General features: G+C 43.5%; 1 protein-coding gene across 1 annotated transcript in view; it reads left to right on the forward strand.

Annotated features, from left to right (window-relative positions):
• Positions 1-19,153, forward strand: part of CFAP61 (cilia and flagella associated protein 61) — a 231,542-nt gene that overhangs the window by 113,779 nt on the left and 98,610 nt on the right. The window contains exon 18 of the mRNA XM_065921324.1: positions 14,694-14,821. Within this exon, the coding sequence (XP_065777396.1) occupies positions 14,694-14,821 (128 nt within the window). The remainder of the gene's footprint in view (positions 1-14,693; positions 14,822-19,153) is intronic.

Here is a 19,153-nt window from a genome sequence, read left to right on the forward strand (position 1 = left end):
AGGTGTTAAAATCCTTGTCCTTCCACTGATCCAGTGATAGGGCAGGGCTCCCCTGGGGCCTCCTGACTCTTTGCAGCCCATCATTTCCCCTACAGGGATGAGCCTTCCAGAGAACCCTCCATCTGCCCCCAACCCCACCCCAAAACGTTCCCCCCCGCCCGGGCAGGCACTGTGCCTGGAGGGGTAGGGGAGAGTGAAGGACAAATCTGAGGGTCTGAGACCCTGAAACTACTCAACAGCTCTCACCAGGGAGTTAAACCTGACTTACAAACTGAGCTAGAAACCTCAACTTCCATCATTTCTTGACTTCTGCCTAAAACTTTTTTTTTTAAACAGTGCTTTCTCTGTTTCCTCCTGATAAGTGTTCCTTTGTACATGTCAAGATGATGTTGTTTCAAGAATCCATCTTTCTAGGAGTATCCCATGACAGAGCCTTGGTCCAGACTGGGTTTGCCGCCCTCCATCCCAGCCTGAGGCTTGTGTCAGGGCAGGCATGAGCTCCCCACACTCACCACCCCGTGTCCAGGAAGAAAACAAGTAACTTGTCCCACCTACATCTCTCTTTGTTCCTTTAAATTCGATGGTAGTCTTTGATGAATCCTCCATAAAGCTAGTCACCATTGCCCAGTCTATCTGTATTTTGAATTGTTATTTTCATAGATTTTTTTTTAAGCTGTGGTTACCCTTAGAATAAGCAAAAAGGAGAAAATTACGGGGCACCCTGTGGGGAGAGTATTTTAAAGGGTTAAGTAATGGGGACAATGTGGCTCAATTCCTCATGGGATTTGGTTAGTTTTGACTTTATACTTGTTTCCTTAATTCAGAGTTAAAATGATTTAATTGCAACCATAACTGCCCAGTCCATTAAGGATTTGAAAGGGAAGAATGCCATCTGAACCTTTCTTTTGTTGTTTCTAGTTTTGAAAAGGTTTTAACAATAATTTCTTTTTCGAGAAAACATTTCAGTTTATATATTTAAGTATTTTTTTAACAAAAGCGCCTAGACCAATTGTTTCTCAAGAGAAAATTATTATAAAAGAGTTATTTATATGCATATATCATACTCAACTAAAAAATAAAAATTAAGAAAAAAAATCAAAAAAATCCCTGTGTTCTATAACAAACCATATTAAAAATCATGAAAGCTTAGACTAAATGGTTTTCATTTAACCTGCCAAAGAGGCATTAATTTTTCAAGTGGTAACTGTTGCTTAAGACGCTATTGTGCCTGAGTGATAAATGTTTCATGATTTGGTAGTACATGCATGGCTTACAATCCATTATTTATTGCACCTTCCCTTGCCTGGCAAAGGTGATGATTTTATAGCCCCAGCAGTCATGCAAACACATTTATACAAACCGACGGCGGATAATAAATTTCCTTACTGTAAATGTCAGTGGGTTTCATGTGTTGCTGCCATTACATCTTGTTTGGAAGCTGAATGCTCCACAGTTACGGGGAGCCGCCAGATGGTGTCATTAACACGAACGCCGGGGCTGTTTACCGCTGACGTGCACGTGACAGATGAAAAGTTCTGGGCCTGTCTCTGCACTGAAGCGTGATGCGAGCCATGCACAGGTGTAATGACAGCGGCGTCCCCTGGCCTCTGCCCTCTACCCTACCAAGAGCGATTTTAGCTGTTGTGGTGGTGGTGGTTATAGTTTGTGTCTGAATACACAGCAGAGTGAGCAAAAGGGGACATTTTCCCCAGGACCCCTGCTTGATTTGATCTGTGGCGCCTCAAACGTGCTGCCAGGGACACCTGCCTTCCCAAGGGTGGTTCCCACAGGAGTGGCAAGCCAGCTCCCCTTCTAAGCCCCCCAGGCCTGGCCTGGCCTTTTGTGCTAATTAATTACAGCAGGATTGTTATTACTATGCGCCTGTATATGTGCGTGTTGTAATCAGATATTTTGAATACTTACTATCTTACTATGATGGAAAAATTTCCATCGAGAGCGTGGAATTAGTGTCTCTCAAAAGTGCTGCCAAAATCATCAGGCGTGGATTCAAAGAATGAGGAGGAACAAAGAGGCAGAAATCTCCTGTTCGGGTGTCTCCTGTGCACCGAGCTCTTCTTTTCACAGGAATGAACAGCAAACGTTGTTGCTTTCCCTGATCGGATGTGAAACGTCTGCATGACTGACGTTAGCCTCCGCGTTTTATTAGCGTGTTCCCATCTTTGTTCAGCACCGGCCATTCCCATTAATGGTGGCCCAGCTTCCCTGCTGTTGCAGTTTCTGCTTCACTCTCTGTCCAGCTCTCTTTTAATTTCAATTTAAAAATAAGCTGGGTTTGAGACTTCCCTGGTGATTCAGTGATTAGGACTCCACATTTCCACAGCCACGGGTGTGGGTTCAATCCCTGATCAGGGAACTAAGATTCCACATGCCTCACAGTGTGGTCAAAAAAAAAAAAAGAGTTTGTTTTATTTCCCACTGTACATCCTTCCCTGGAACCAAAAAGCTGGCCCATAGGTTCTGATCAATGTCCTTTGAACTTTATTTTTAGCCTTAGCATTCTCCATAGGAATTTTCAGAAAGGCTCATTTTTTCACAACAGCCCTTGTGTGTTGCTCTCAGAAGTCGAGTGAATCTTTCATTTCAGTGCACAGAAATGTCAAGTCGTGCAAAAGAGTACACACCATTGTCTGCATCAAGATGAAAGAGATAATGTTCTTAATTTCTTCAGAACAGCTCTGGGATATTGTCGAACGTCAATGGAAGTACAGAGCCTGATTGAAAGGCTACACATGTGCATGAAGGCACATCTCAGACATGCACAGCAGAGCCCTGAGTTTTAGCTTGCCTTCAGGAGTGTGTGTTAAGACCCAGAAGTGAAAATAAAGAAATGGCGGGGACACAGCTAGATTGAAAAGTTGTATCTGTAGAACAGCCCTCGCTTGGACAGGAGTTCTCAGGAAAATGAGTTCTTTTCCCACTGCTGTCATTTTCCTGGCAAATGAATCAGAGACCCGAACCAGCAGTGCAAATAGCCAGGGACCCGACCTGAGCAAATAGCTTGTTCCCGGGGAAACAGAAATTTCCCTTGTGCTCTGTGCCTGGAGATGCCCAAAGGCTCTCCTGACCCTGCTCCTCCGTGTGTGTCCCCTCTGTGTCTGCCTCCTGTGTCTGCTCTGCCTTCTTAGGACGTCATCTGCAAATGCACGTGTAGAGCCTAATCTATTCTTCAGTGGGATACCTCACTCTTCCAGACTTGCATTGGCTCCCCCTGCCATCCCATCTAGAAAATTGTTTTTTCTCTTGCCCATCACCTGGCAAGGATCCTTCTAAATCAAGCTCAGCTGTCATTTCCTTGAAGAAGACCATCCCGACTTCCCTCCTATCCTGAGTTCAATGAACGCTTGTTTTAATCTTCTCAATCCTGGGCTGGTTTGTTCCACAGCCATTGCTTCCTGGTATACTGCCTTTAATCACACATGCTGCGTTTTCTTAGTTTACTCATGTCCCCTGACTTAATGAGAATTCCTTCGTGACAGGAGCCGTGCCTCATTCTTACCCCAGCACTGGGCCCAGTGCTTGAGACGTGGGAGATGCTCAATATGTGTCTGTTGGATCGAAATTGTTGACTTAAGGTCAGATTTTTGATGGAAGAATTTCAGGCATCAGGATTCTTTATGGATTATCCTGCTATCCCCAGAACCACTCCATGAATCCAACTGCCTTCTCCACCAACAAGTCAGACTTACTTGTTGCTAGAACACTGATTTCATACAAACAGTTTTTCCCAGAGTTGATTCTCTCATTGGGGAGAATGTCATAGAAACTCTTTGCTGAATATTTTTAAGTTGCTTCTATGAGAATAAGGGTAGATTCCAGTCAGCTTCTGGGATATTAAATGCAAGTGTTTTTAAACCTATAGCTAAATATAAACTTTCCATACATCCTGATAAAGCACATGTCCAAGATATGGGATAGGAAGGGAAGGATGGCCTGAAGTCCTCTTTCTTTAATCAAATAATGTTCAGACAGATGATACCTGACACATTTTCTGTAAATCATTTTTTTAGGAAGTGCAAACAAATAACTATACAACTTTTTTCATTTAACAAAATTCCCAAGAGAATATACTTATCACTCATATATTTCTCTGATTCCTTACCTAATTATTAAGATATTCAAATTCTATTTTATAAACATGCATATATTTATTTATATTCAGTATATGTATGCATATGTGCTAAATCACTTCAGTCGTGTCCAACTCTTTGCGACCATATAGGTTGTAGCCCACCAGGCTCCTCTATCCATGGACTTTTCCAGGCAGGAATACTGGAGTGGTTTGCCGTGGCCTCCTCCAGGGGAATCTTCCTGACCCAGGGATCAAACCTGTGTCTGTTATATGTCCTGCATTGGCAAGCGGGTTCTTTACCACTAGCGCCACCTGGGGAGCCCATTCGAAAATAGAGAGGACCATTTTTATCCTTGGATCCTTGTAGTAAAATGCCATAATTTTCAAAAGGACATTCTTTGACAGGAACAATGGCTTTCACTGCTTTTGAATTTGAGTATTTTCAAAACCTTTGAGGCCAAGCCTTCATTTTATTCCATTACAAATGGGTCTCTCATGTGGTTCTAGAGGTTGAGAGTGGTTAGGCAGCTAAGACATTAAGTCAGTGAGTTTTTTTCAAGAGATGTGGATATAATAGTAATTTGTGCTTTTAGAGCAATACAGGTCAGGTCATTGATTCTACAAACCATTTCTCTGCCATGGATTTGCTTTTGGCCTACCTTTTGCTATCTGTTCACCCCAGAGATGTCATTTCTCCAGTTTCTGGCTGACGTTGTATTGGATATGATAACTCTAGTGCCAAGTGGCTGAACCTTAACAGACAGGAGTTGCTGGGTATGATGAGGGGTGCAGAAGACATTTCTAAACACTCAGCACCTCTTCAGATGGGAAGGGAGGGATGTGGAGCCACAGGAGGTTATCCTGGTGCCCATCCTCACATTGGGGAATCGGTGAGTCTCTGGGTCTCTGAAAAGCCAAACATGAGTCTCCCTTTGCCTCTGCTCGAGTATTGCATCAAAGCGGCCATATTTTCAGTGGTTATAATATGAACTACTGGTTCAAGACGTTATTTAATTAAAAACAAGTGAATTTAATCACCTTTATCAAATCTAAGATGCCGTTATTACGGGCTTCCCAAGTGATGCTAGTGGTAAAGAACCTGCCTGCCAATGCAGGTGACATAAGATATGCGGGTTTGATTCCTGGGTCAGGAAGATCCCCTGGAGAAGGACATGGCAAACAACTCCAGTATTCTAGCCTGGAGAATCCTATGGACAAGATGATTCTGGTGGGCTACAGTCCATAGAGTCACAAAGAGTCAGACACGACTAAAGCGACTTAGCGTATACACGAGATGGCATTATTATAAGGTAAACCCTTATTTTATGTACTATTAAGAAAAAAAACATGGCCAAACTATGACACAGTGTCTTAATGAGAGCCCTGAACAGCATACAAATTGGTCATACAAGTCTTATTGCTTTGAAATTTCTTTCATCTATTCAGAGAGGAGAGCCAATTTATGTTCCCTTCAATTGCATTGTTTGCTGTGGGATGCAAAAAGAAAAAAACTTTTTCATGTGTCTCAGTAACAAAATATGACACAGTTTTGTCTACTTGTAGGCATCTATCATCCCTGATTTGCTCCCATAAAGCACTCGATTGTTGCATTGCAAGAAAATATGGAATTATAGCCATTCTCTCCAATGACTGATATTTGCTTCACTAATATCAAATTTGCACCCTGCTGTGTGGTTTCTAGGCCTTCATGGGAACATAATAAATGTTCATTTCGATGCCAAATCATGCTGTAATCTTTTTGAAGGTGTTGTCAGCAGCAGTTAAACTCATCCCATGTTGTCACATAATGCATATGACTCTCTGGAAATGATGACAGTGAATAGCCTTGATCAAGTCACCTGTGCCCAGCAAAGGACAACTATGTCACTGCAGCTACCTGGCTGACCTCAACGGCTAAGATGACCTTGACCATGAGGCTGTTTTCAGGGATGTGCAACCTAGAACTGGTGAACTCCATTAAAGTCACTCAACTTCCAAAACACTTCCCCCCCGCCCGACCCCAGATATAAATGTGTAAGAATGGTTGCCAGTGAATGCCATGGGGTGGCAATAATTTGAATTTTTAAAACATTTACAAATAGTGATAATGAACAGGTGGGGGGTATGAGTGTAGGAGACATGGAGCTGATAACAAAAATATTTTTAAAAGTGCAAGTTAAAGAAACTCACCCATTGAATTATAGAAGCTTACTGAATTATAGCTGGGCTTCCCAGGTGGCGCTGCCTGCCAGTGCAGACACACAAGCGACATGGGTTTGATCCCTGGGTTGGGAAGATCCCCTGGAGTAGGAAATGGCAACCCACTCCATGGACAGAGGAACCTGGTGGGCTATAGTTGATGGGGCTGCAAAGAGTCAGACACAACTGAGTGACTGAGCACACACAGTGGCAAAGAATTCCAGCAAAGGCCACAAGTCAGCCCCACTATCCTTTCCCCCGCCCTTTACCTTAGTAATAAGTTCTCAATTTTGTTACAGGCAGCAATGCCCCAACAAAGAGAATGTGTTTCTTAGAGCCCCTGCATGCATGACCATATGACTCAGCTTTGGCCACTGAGATAGAAGTAGTAGTTGGAACAAAGTTTCTGAAAAGGTTGGTTAAAGGCTGTGTCTTACTGGAAGGAAGGTCCTTCTCCTTCCTGCTTCCTGGAATGAGGACATGCTGTCTGGATCTCTGGCAGCCATCCTGGGCCATCCTTGAGGATAGAAGCCATGCACTAGGATGGGGAATTAGGCAGGTAGAAGTCTGGCTCTGCCTCAGTAGCCTTGGACTATGTATTTCCAGATTTCTTTTTCATAAAGAGAGAAATTATCTTCTATCCTGTTAAAGGTACTATTTTGTGTTTAAGCTGCATTTTCTGTTGTATGCAGCCAAGTCCAACCCTAACTGAAACAGAAATCCTCTTCTTTTTAAAAAAAATATTTTTTTTACTAATTTTTATAAAATTTACTTGTTTATCCCTGCACTGAGTCTTCAGTGCTGTGCTTGGACTTTCTCGAGTTGAGGCGAGTGAGGGCTAGTTGTGGTTTGTCGGCTTCTCATTGCAGTGGCTTCTCATTGCAGTGACTTCTCTTGTTGCAGAGCATGGGCTGTAGGGCAAGCGGGCTCAGTCATTGTGGTGTATGGGTTTAGTTGCCCTGAATCATGTGGGATCTTTCTGGGCCAGGGATCAAATGGTGTCCCCTGCATTGGCAGAATTCTTAACCTCTGGACCACCAGGGAAGTCCAGGAACCCACTTCTTTAGCTAGGGCTCAAGCTCCCACTGTTTGCCTGGGATAATGTGAAGAATGTAAAGGAGTTAAAGGCATGACTGTTCTTTAAAGAAATAAGAATTCTTTATGGGTAGTTCAGTCCAGTTCAGTTCACTTGCTCAGTCGTGTCCAGCTCTTTGCGATCCCATGAACTGCAGCACGCCAGGCCTCCCTGTCTCTCACCAACTCCCAGAGTTTACTCAAACTCATGGCCATTGAGTCGGTGATGCCATCCAACCATCTCATCCTCTGTTGTCCCCTTCTCCTCCTGCCTTCAATCTTTCCAGCATCAGGTTCTTTTCTAATGAGTCAGCTCTTCGCATCAGGTGTCCAAAGTATTGGAGTTTCAGCTTCAGTATTAGTCTTTCCAACAGATATTGGGATGGGTAGAGTTATGAATAATTTTGCAAGGCCGAATTAGGGTCTCATTCACTCTGCTAACTTTACCTTGTGCCTGGGGCAACAGTGGGGATCCTGTAGGAACCCCAGCTCACCCCGTGGCCCACGTCACATGGTTCTGAGTACACTCATCCCCGTGTTAGGAAAGCAAGTCAGAATGGGTCCCAGAGTCATCCCTCTCAGCAGATGCCAGAGACATAACAGTATGCGTTATCCCTAAGTGCTGGAGCTGCAGGAAGTGGTAGAAGTGCCCATTCTATAAGAGAGAGGAAGGTTAAAGGAATCCTTCAGAAAACAAGACTGAAAACCATGGCGTTGTCCTGACAGCCCCCTCAGGCTGTGCTGGGACAGGTGATGGCATTCCTACCTTGCTTCTGAACCTTTTAATGACTTTTCAAAATTGCATTGTGCATCTGTGGAAGAGATGTCCCACGATTGAATCTTGTTCATGGTGTCTGTATCTCCTTACTCTTTTTTTATCTGGTGAATGTTGCAATACTTTGCCCCCAAGAGGTCAGTTTGTGAACTTTGAACTCTGAAATGGACACCGATATTTATAGCGCTGTCAACCTGTCATTATTCGTCTTGATCAAATTGGGGGAAAGTGGGGGGGGGGTGTTCTTAAAAAGAAGAGAGAGAATGGAAAAGTGTAAGGAGAAAAAAATTACATTTGTAAGGCAAAAATAGGCTTATTAAGAATTTCAGAAACTCTATTTCTAATGGCTTTGAATCTCTCCATCTTCCATTTTCTTGCCTGGACAGAGCTCCCTTTGAAGTCTTTGGACGCTTTCTGTAAGAAAAAATAGATACACATGGGTGTGGAGCTGAAAATGGAGCTCCTTGTTTCACCCTTTTAAAATGTGTTTTCGAAGATTTGCCTTTCATATTGCAGATGGGAGAGAGGATATGCAATTTTACCTTGTGTAACATCTTTGCCTGAAAAGCTCCAAGTATTTGTCGATGTTTTTTAATGAATAGTTTCCATGTTTGCCTGCTGAGGAAGGCAGAGGCTTGTGTAATTTACTTCCATTTTACACCTGAGGAAACTGATATTTAAGGAAAAGAGGCTCAGAATTTCAACCAGTAGCAGAGTTAAGAAAACAAGCCCAAACCTTGCCGCCAGGCTAATGATGCCTAGTCCAGTGATCCTGGAGTTTGAATGTCACCCCCAAATGAAATGGTGTCATTGGAAAAAATTCATCATAGATGTTGTCATGTCGCATTTTAGTAAGAATCGGGTTTATCGTATAGGATCATTTGTATTTATTGTCACTGCTTTCTAGTTTAATGGCCTGTTTGTAATTTTAGTAACTTCTGATTTTGAAATTGAGTTTCAGTCATGATTTTGTTGTGATTCTAACTCATTCTAAGTGCAAAAGAGAAACTTAAGCAGTTATGAAAACACAGAACTCAGGTCTGTATATACCAGACAAAGTTATATTTTGACTAGGTTTTTTGTACACACAGAACAGTTAGCACATATGCATACAACTCAAAACCATGTCTTTAAGATCTCTTGACAAGTGTATGTGAATCAGGGCATAAACTCACTTGAGCTTGTACATCAGTATCATTTTTACTAAACAGATAAACTTTTATCCTAAGTGGCTCTTATTATGGGGCATCCCTGGGGGCTCAATGGTAAAGAATCTGCCTGACAGTGCAGGCGATATGAATTCAACCTCTGAGTCCAGAAGATTCCCTGGAGAAGGAAATGGCAACCCACTCCAGTGTTCTTGCCTGGGAAATCCCATGGACAGAGAAGCCTGGTGGGCTACATACTGTCCATGGGGTCGCAAAAGAGTCAGACACGATTTAGTGACTAAACAACAACAACAAAGCTCTAATTATATCTAAATCATTGGTTGGTCATTTAAGCAGCTGGAAAACACCAAAGGAAATATTTTTCATCAGTGGAAATTATATCAACACCCTTTAAGAAGGGCTCATAAAAAGTCAGCCTATGCGTCCTTTCATCATTGATCAAATGTCCAAAAATGTGTGGCAGGAATTGTTCAGATAAAACAAAAGCTAAACTGAAACTGAACAATGCCTTAGAAAACAAAGATGTAGCTTCTGACCCCAGGAAGCAAATAATCTAGGGTGGCAGACCAACCAGATGAATTAATAGAAGGACGAAGCCCTCAATAAGTCACGCTGTCACTTGTACAAGGTGTTCTGATTCAGAAGCTTGTAGATGATTACAGATAAATAGCTTAAAATTTAAGCACATGCTCACTTCTATTCCCTATTTTCTCATCTCAACACCCCGCCACTTGACCTTTATCATTACTTCTCTCAGAAACCTTCCCACTCTCTCCCCTCCCCATCTCACCCCAGCTCTAGAATTTCCAAACAGAAAGAATTTCCCATATTATCCATTCTTTCTTCTCCCATCTCAGGGATGGACTTAAGGCTTGTGTTTTAAACTCATTATGAGAGTCCTAAACTATTTTAAGGGACTTGTCTTTTAGCCTTAAAAGTTCAGCTTATACATGCTGTATGGTTTATTCCTTCTTGCTGAAAGTGAAAGTTGCTCAGTCGTGTCCAACTCTTTGTGACCCCATGGATTGTACAGTCCATAGAATTCTCCAGGCCAGAATACTGGAGTAGGTAGCCTCTCCCTTCTCCAGGGGATCTTCCCAATGCAGGGATTGAACCCAGGTCCTCCCGCATTGCAGGTGGATTCTTTACCACCTGAGTCACAAGGGAAGCCCAAGAATACTGGAGTGGGTAGCCTATCCCTTCTCCAGCAGATCTTCCTGACCCAGGAATCCAACTGGGGTCTCCTGCATTGCAGGGGGATTCTTTACCAACCGAGCTATCAGGGAAGCTCTTCTTGCTGGGGGACCTGTTCATCTCTCTATTTAAAATCATCCCTTTGTCTAAAAATGCTCATTTAATGCCATTAGGAAAATAGAATCATAAATGTCTCAGAAGAACATGGAGGTAAGAATCTGACCTCACCCATATTATCACTGGTACAGTACATAGTGGAACGGCTTAGAGACACGCCTGTGTTTCATCTTTAATAACTTACTATTCCAAAGTACATTTAATTTCTGTCTATAAGGTGTGAGTCAATAAATAGAGCTTGTATTTTTACTTTGCTATTAAGGAAATAAAAAACAGAAACAAGCATCTAAACCAGGATCTCCAGGTCACAGCACATCTTTGGTAGATGTTCAGACCAAGAAAAGGAAAACCTGGTTTGACTTGGAGGGTCTTCCATACCTGTTTTTCTTTACTGTCAAAGTCTGTAGTTTGAAGGAACATAAGGGAAGGACACATCATGCTATCTTCCAAAAATGCCTCGAGCTTCCAGCTTACAGGCAGAACAAACCCTTTGAAAGCCGTCTTCATTTGCAGTTGTCACTGAAAGACATTTCCAGGCTGGAAAGAATGTTTTTTTTTTTTTTTTTTTCCCAAGGTATTTAAAAACTGCCTATCCTAACAAAAGGAAAATGTGGCTTCTCCAGGTTACTTCTTCATACCCAGTGATGAATATGTTTTTAATTAAAGCCTGGGCACAAAATTGGGTTTCCCGAGAACCATTGTGAGACCTGATTGCTCTCCCAAGACACCCACCCTCGTGGGTACTGATGCTGACTGCTGACACCGAGGCCACTGTGTGTATTCAGCGGTTAGAAAGGTGATTTCTGAGGCCTGGCAGCTGTTGGTGTTAAAGCTATTGTGAGGGAAACAAAAGCCATTCTGCCCTGTTCCCCGGCTGCCTTTGTATCTTTGATTCAGGAACTGTTTCATCAATGAGGTATCATTCTTTACCAGGGAATTTCATGACTTCCTGTGTTGCAGGGTCCGCGTGCACTTCCTGACAGCAGAGGGGAATGTCTGAACATACCTCCTATGGAAGGAATCTTGGGTTCTGACCTCTGTGAAGATGCTTGCATCTTAAGTCTGTTAATTGGACCTTCGATTAGATGCCATCATACCACGGGCTATGCTTTCTGTCTTCTTCCCTCTAAACTGCCAGACCCAATCTGCTGCTGCCAAGGCTTGTCCTGCAAGTTAATCAGAACACAGTCCACTTCGGCAGCCAGATGTACCAGGGTTAACTAGTTTTCTCACAAAATTCCTCTTTGGCTTATGCTGGGAAATTTTCAGAGGGCAAATCAGAGTGACATTTATTTGAAGAGGAGATACTCTTTCACGTAAATGGTATGTTCATTATTATCATTCAGAAAGTCTGTCAGTTTAGGAAGTTTTTAGTTACGTGTAAAAGAAACAAACTGGCCTAACCATCAAGGAAACAGGGCGGGTTGCATCTTTCTCCCCAGTGCTTCTTCCTTCCTTGGGCTGCACCCTTGTGTGTGACTTTGACATTCTTCCCCTCCAGAGGAGTCTGCTTCCCCATCTCTTGGGTGCTGGGCTCAGCCTTGTGGCTTGCTTTGACCCGTGAACAATATTTTTTAATACCTTATTAAGATATAAGTGGGCTTCCCTCATAGTTCAGCAGGTGAAGAATCTGCCTGCAATGCAGGAGACACAGGAAATGTGGGTTCAATCCCTGGGTTGAGAAGATCCCCTGGAGGAGGAAATAGCAACGCACTCCAGTATTCTTGCCTGAAAAATTACATGGACAGAGGAGCCTAACGGGCTACAGTCCATGGGGTTGCAAAGGTATTTCTTATTTTCACTTATCCTTCTTGCACTTTCGTTGCCGCCATGAGAAGGACAGACCCAGCTCTCTGTCACCAAAAAAGATAAGATAGGTAGGAAAATGGACATCTGCATATTGTAGCTGAGTCTCTTTGCTGTCCACTTGAAACTATCAAAACATTTTTAGTTGGTTGTACTCCAATACAAAGTAAGAATTTTAGTTAAAAAAAAGTAAAATAAGTTATGAGAATATATTGTACAGGACAGGGAATATAGCCAATATTTTATAATAACTATAAATGGAGTGTAACCTTGAAAAATCATGATTCACTCAGTTGTACACCTGAAACTTATATTGTACATTAACTGTACCTCAATAATAGATAAATAAAAAAAGAGAGTCGTGTGAAGCCAAACTGAAAACTGCAGAGTGAAGCCAAACCCTGATGAATCCCACTGACATCAGCCTTCTTCCTGATGACTCAGAGTTACCTGAGTCAAAATAGATGGCAGTGTTTTAAACCACTGCATTTTGGGGCAGTTTGTTATGTAACACTGTTTGGCAATACCTGACTGACACTTATTGCTCCTGTAACTGAAGAGCCCAAAGATAGCATGGGGTTCAGGTAGGATTTGAAAGGAATTCTTCTATTTCTTTGTTATTCTCTTGGAGCTTCATCCCAGAATCATTTCCCTCTTGGTGACATGACAACTTCACTGTTTCAGGCTTCACAGACCCCAAGCCATCTGGAAGGCAAGAGGCTTTTCTTCTTAAATCATCACACAGAACTCCTGAGCTTCACTCTGATTATGCCAGCAGAGGTCACATGTCTATTCTGGGTCATTGTTGAGCAAGGAGGGTGGGATTATACAACCTGGTTTGTATCAACCAGAGTCCCCTCTTAAAGATGGGAGTGGATTGTCTTTTTCCATAATCCATGGTGTGCTTCATTAGATGTGGGAGAGAGTGAAATAGATGCTGGGAGGCACCATCAATGTTAATTATGGGGAGAGTCTAAAATCTTGGGACTTTGTTTTGGATTTCTGTTAATACTTTATTTTTCTCAAGACATTTTCCTACCTTGTGTTGCTGGGCTAGCTCGAGCTGGAGATAGGGGATTTATCCTCTAGATCACACATGTTCCTGGGTGAATTGCAAAGCATGCGACCCACCCCCCGCATGCTGCCTTAGGTACTAAAAAGTAAGTGGGAACTTAGCTTTCCATAAGGCTTCACCGTTAGACTTCCAACTTGTGATGTCTCAGGATTGGGGGGAAATTAAAAACTGTTTTGGTCTACTAGATTTGAAGGTCTCTAACCTAGAGGATGAGTTAATGCTAATGTAATAGGAACTTGAACAGGAGACATGCATTGTGGTGTGGACATCACTCCACCGACTCTTGCCCTCCATTGCTTCTGATGAAAAGTCAGCTGTAAACCCTGTTATTGTCTGGACACACAGGAAGCATCAGATTAAAATTTTGTTGAATTTATGAATTAAAAATTGGAAGTAAAGTCTTCTGATCTTTCTAGTCTGACATTCTTCAAGAGTATCCCCGTCACTTCCTTGTAGTAAAACCTTCCCTTGTACATTTCAGGCTCCCACTGAAGCCTCTGCAGGAAAGTGAACCAAACAAATCAATCCAGGTCATTTTTTCAAACACGGGCATTAAAACAATCATCTGTTACTCTCTGTGCTTCTAAGAGTCCTCCCTAACCCTAAGTTATTTGAAAGACTGAACAAGCCTTATTATCCAATATGCTTCTGTCACTCAATATGTTTGTCATTCAATATGTTTGTCATTCTATAAATATTACTGGACACCTACTGTGCTCCATATGCTATGAGGGATGCAGAACTGAATAGAATTAATACTTTCCATCAAGAACCTGGCTACTGTAATCCAGTCATTCACAGTTTCAGGAAACCCTGGACAGAAGGGAAGATTGGGGTCTTTGATGAAACTACAGTTTTTCAGGGAGCAGCTTGCCTGTCTTCCTGTGGGATTATTCACTTTATCATCTCTAGTCATAGATGGCCTCAGTTCTGTATGAAACATCTGCTAATAATAAGACAAAAAGTGATCTAGATTAAGCATTTTGATGTGCACCAGCCTAGGTATTAGGTATATTGCCATATTCTTACATTAATTTATTTGACATTCCTTCCTGTAAATCTCCTCGGGGCTGTGAAGGGGCATTTTTCAGTTTGATGTGCTGGTAATATTCTGGTTAAGTAATTGCCAAATCGGGAATGCAGACTCAGCTATGTTTTCCTCAAGTCCATTTTTCTCTTTGTGCTTTTTTCCAGTTGAGTTATGCCTTGAACCATACAAACAGAAAACTATCATTGGAACCTAAAATAACCATCAATGCCAAGATTGTTGTCGTTGGCGCATCCAATGTTGGAATTTCCTTCCTCGAAACATTGGTATTTTGGTAAGTTGTTTTACTTTATTTATTAGTTTGTTTTTAAAGGGGCCTTTCTCTTCCCACACCTGAGAGGGTCCCTTGAAAAGACAGACCTGATTTTTTTCAACACCTCACATACCTTACCTATGTAGATTAATTTTAAAAAAATGAATCAGAGGAATATTCTAGATCAGAGGTTGGCAAACTCTGGCCTCTCAGGTCAAAGCAGGTCCACCTGCTTTTGAAAATAAAACTTTACAGGAACACAGTAATGCTCATCTATTTATGTTTTGTCTCTATTTTGTTAATACAGTGGCAGCTTTGAGCAGATGTGACAGAGACCATGTGGCCTGCAGTGCCTAGTAAATGTCACTCTGACCCATTCAAGATGTTTTTCAGCCCGGTTTTATACTAGTGCTCACTTTTTGGCTGAATTATAAGAACCACCTAGAGCATTTGCTAACGATGTAGATTCCCAGACCTTGTAGACAAACAGAAGGAGAAAGTCCCATGGAGGACCCTGGGAACTTGTATTTTAACAGATGTTCTATGTGATCAAACAGGTGTGGGGATGGACCAGTTTTGACTTTATACATCAAGAACAGGCTTCAGAGGGGCAGGCAGGCCAGGACGTTTCTTTCGACCCCTGTATTTTGGGTGCCAGGGGACAGAGTACATTCCCCCAGGACAACTGAGGTTCATGCATCTGTTTGAGCTGTTTTCTATTATCCTTGAAGAAATGCATAATTTCTGCTCATTGTCCTGATAGGTGATTCCTGAGGCTTCTCATCTCCCCCCACTAGCTTTCTATCTGATCAGCGAATTTCAGTCCCTCTTTAACAGGAAGAGCCCCAGGTTATTGTCCAACAACTTGTGTCTGTGGCCAGGTATCTCCACCACCAGCACGAAACTGCCAATGTGTGCCTGTCTTCTCTCAGATCCAGGTTACTTTCGTAAAAAGTCTCCGCATGTTTTCAAACATCCTGGTTTGGAGGAACCGCAGACTCCTAAGTTAGGAGAATCTATTTCTTTACCCAAATCTTTTGCTCAAGATCACATGAGAAAACTTTGGCTACCATTCAAAACTGTAGGTGCTAGGAGGGGAGTGGGCAAAGGGGGCAAGGTATCCCCACTAGCTGAGTGGCGAGGGCTAAACAAGGAAAAGGGCAGAGGAAAGGCGCCCTAGAAGGTGTTTGTCCCTGGTGGACAGGGGGAGGAGCTAACCCCAGGTGATTATTTTACTCATCTGATCTCACACTTAATGGAAGATTTCTTTCACTTCCTAGCCAGTTTGTTCAGTTATTCAGAACACACCCTTAGTTAACCAGATATACGTCACTTGTCCTTAATTTTTTTAATTAATTAGTTTTTGGTTGCGCTGGGTCACCATTGCTGGGCGCGAGCTTTCTCTAGTTGTGGCGAGTGGGGGCTTCTCTTGGCCATGATGTGCCGGCTTCTCTTCTGAAGAGCACAGGCTCTGGGAGCCGGCTCAGTCGTTGCGGCATGCGGGCTTAGTTGCTCTGAGGCATGTGGAATCTTCCTGGACCAGGGATTGACCCCATGTCATCTGCGTTGGCAGGCAGATTCAGATCCATTGTACCACCAATGAAGTCCTAATTTAAAATATATATATATATATTTGGTAGTGCTGAGTCTTGGTTGCAGCATGCAGGATCTTCCATCTTCATTGCAGCATTCATGCCAACTGGAAGTTGCAGCATGCAGGATCTAGTTCTCTGAGCAGGGATTGAACCTGGGCCCCCTGCATTGGGAGCACGGAGTCTTAGCCACTGGACAGCCAGGGAAGTCCCATAAGTCTCCTGTCTTTATTGAAATTAGAACAAAGTTCACAGGCTTTAAATACTGTGGTCAGTTTACCGCAATCTTGCATTGCATGGAAGGAATCATGAGATGCACTCAGGAAACTTCCTTTTCACTGCCTGTGCCGTTCTGTAGTCTGAGGTCTTCCCTGTTGTGACAGGACTCCTCATCTAAGATTCTGAACGGCAGTTGTGTGCAGTCATTTTTGAATGATGAATGAGCTGGGTGGAGTTGTGAAATTATAGTAGAGAAGAAGTTATCATAAACAGATCTTAAATCTTAATTTAGCTATATATCCAGTCATTATGTCTTGTTTAAAATGATTACATTGATATGTACACATATAATTTTCTTTTTATGGAATCAACTTAGATTTAATAAAGACAGGTATAAATTTTGATATAAGTACTTGGTTGATTAAATTCCTCAATCAGACAGACCTTTTTAAAGCATTTTAAAGCACTCATGGTTCTCTATCATCGTTGCACAGATTACGTTCACTAAAAATAGACCAGTATCAGTTTACGGATATCTAATCCCGAAGAGAGGAAATAGTTCTCTCATTATGTTCTCTAATTATTTCAAATCAGCGATCACCATAGTAACCTGCTGTAGATTTTACTTAACAGTTTAACTGCCATTTGAACTGGATTCTATAAATGATTCGAGTTGGAATGAAATGGAAGAAACACAGTTTTCACCAAGCGCTGACCTCCAGTGAGGATTAAATCCACATTTTGGTGGCAAGATTTAGGAGTCACCCTCCTGTGCTCCTTCTCTGTGTTATTAAACCCAGGTGGGGCCCCGTAGTTCCCAGAAAATCCATCTGAGGCCCAGTACAGCAACCTCTTTTTCCAGAAAATCTGGTCATCCTGTCATCTGGTGACAAAGCAGACACAACTCTTTGTTCTTACATTATTTACATGCAGGAAAAACTGCAAAGCACCTTGGGTCTCCTCTTCAGATACCAAAAACAGCCCTTGCAGAAGTTCTTGGCCTTGTCATGTTCTTGTTTCCCCAAGTGCCATGATGCTACTAGGATGTTGATGTGATTTGTCCACAGTCACCAACTAACACATCAGAGGGCTTCCCTCATAGCTCGCCTGCAACACAGGAGACCCCAGTTCGATTCCTGGGTCGGGAAGATCCGCTGGAGAAGGGATAGGCTACCCACTCCAGTATTCTTGGGCTTCTCTGGTGGCTCTGCTGGTAAAGAATCCACCTGAAATGCGGGAGACCTGGGTTCTATCACTGGGTTGGGATAATCCCCTGGAGAAGGGAAAGGCTACCCACTCCAGTATTCTGGCCTGGAGAATCGCAAAGAGGATCACAAAGAGTCGGACATAGCTGAGCAACTTTCACCTTCACCAACTAACACAGATACCTAGGTGTGAGCTCCACATGGGGGGGGAGTGTTGAGGGGGTGTTTGGGGTTTTGGATTTTAGTACAGCATTCTGTCTGGTCCTCAGCTACTCCCCACCCACAGCCACACCTGCTCAGAGGACACCCCTTCCTATCTGGTCATCAGGCTAGTGGATTGCTCGGTGACTTCTTGTCCTCATGAGGGCAAGGCCTCCTGGGCCCTCCAGTGCCCAGTGACATGACTGGCAGGCATTTCTAGAGACACACACCACCCGCCATGTGTGTCCACATCCTCCTGGTCCTGGTGAATCCTCTCGTGCTGAGTTGAATGGCCTTAGACTTTCTACGACTTCTGTCGACCTTCCTGAGCCAGCCCTGGCTGGCTGATACAGAGGGGAAAGGGGCAGGGTGATTCAGGGTGGAGGGGAAGCTCAGCTAACTTGCCCCCCATCCCCCGCACCCAGGTCTTGTGCATCTGTCTTCTGAGGGCGCTGTGCCCGAGCAACTCCACAGGGGGCAGAGGAGGAAACGTGTTCAGGCCCCCAGGCCTCACCCGGCAGGCACATCCTGGCCTCCTTCCCCATCTCCCACCTTGCCGGGACGTGTGCCCCCATGGCGGGGACCGGAGGCTGGGCAGGGGGAGGACAGCAGGCATGCCAAGGAGCTTTCTTGAGGTGGGGGGCATAGAGTAGAAAACCCCCACTCATCTGTGGAATAGAGGGCAGTGAAGTGGAGGGGAAAGGGAACTTTTAAGACCTTTTGCTGTGTTTTTCATTGTGCCCAGGACATTCAGGTGATGGACATGAGCTATATTAAAATTGTAGTTCTCATGATTGATAGGTGGTGTTTGTTTGGCTGCCTGGCCCTTTGGGACGGAAAGGTGTTGTCTTGGGCAGTGTAGTTGTTTGGTCTTATCCTTCCTGGTCCTTCTGCTTAAACCCCAGACCCTGGTTTTTGGCAGAAAGCTCTTGGCCTCAGCCATCGGTCCCCCTCTCCGGCCAACCAGAGCTGCAGTTCTGCCCTCCTCCCCTGCCGAGGGAGGGTCATGGAAGGGGACCCCCAGTCCTGCCAACCCTGAGGTGCTGTGACCCCAGGAGCTCCACCAACTCTGTCAGAGTTCAGTCTAAAGGGAACTCCCCGTTCTCAGATCAACAGCCAGGTCCAGAGGGGAGCTT

Source organism: Muntiacus reevesi, chromosome 2 (assembly GCF_963930625.1).
Source record: "Muntiacus reevesi chromosome 2, mMunRee1.1, whole genome shotgun sequence".
NCBI classification, from domain to species: domain Eukaryota; kingdom Metazoa; phylum Chordata; class Mammalia; order Artiodactyla; family Cervidae; genus Muntiacus; species Muntiacus reevesi.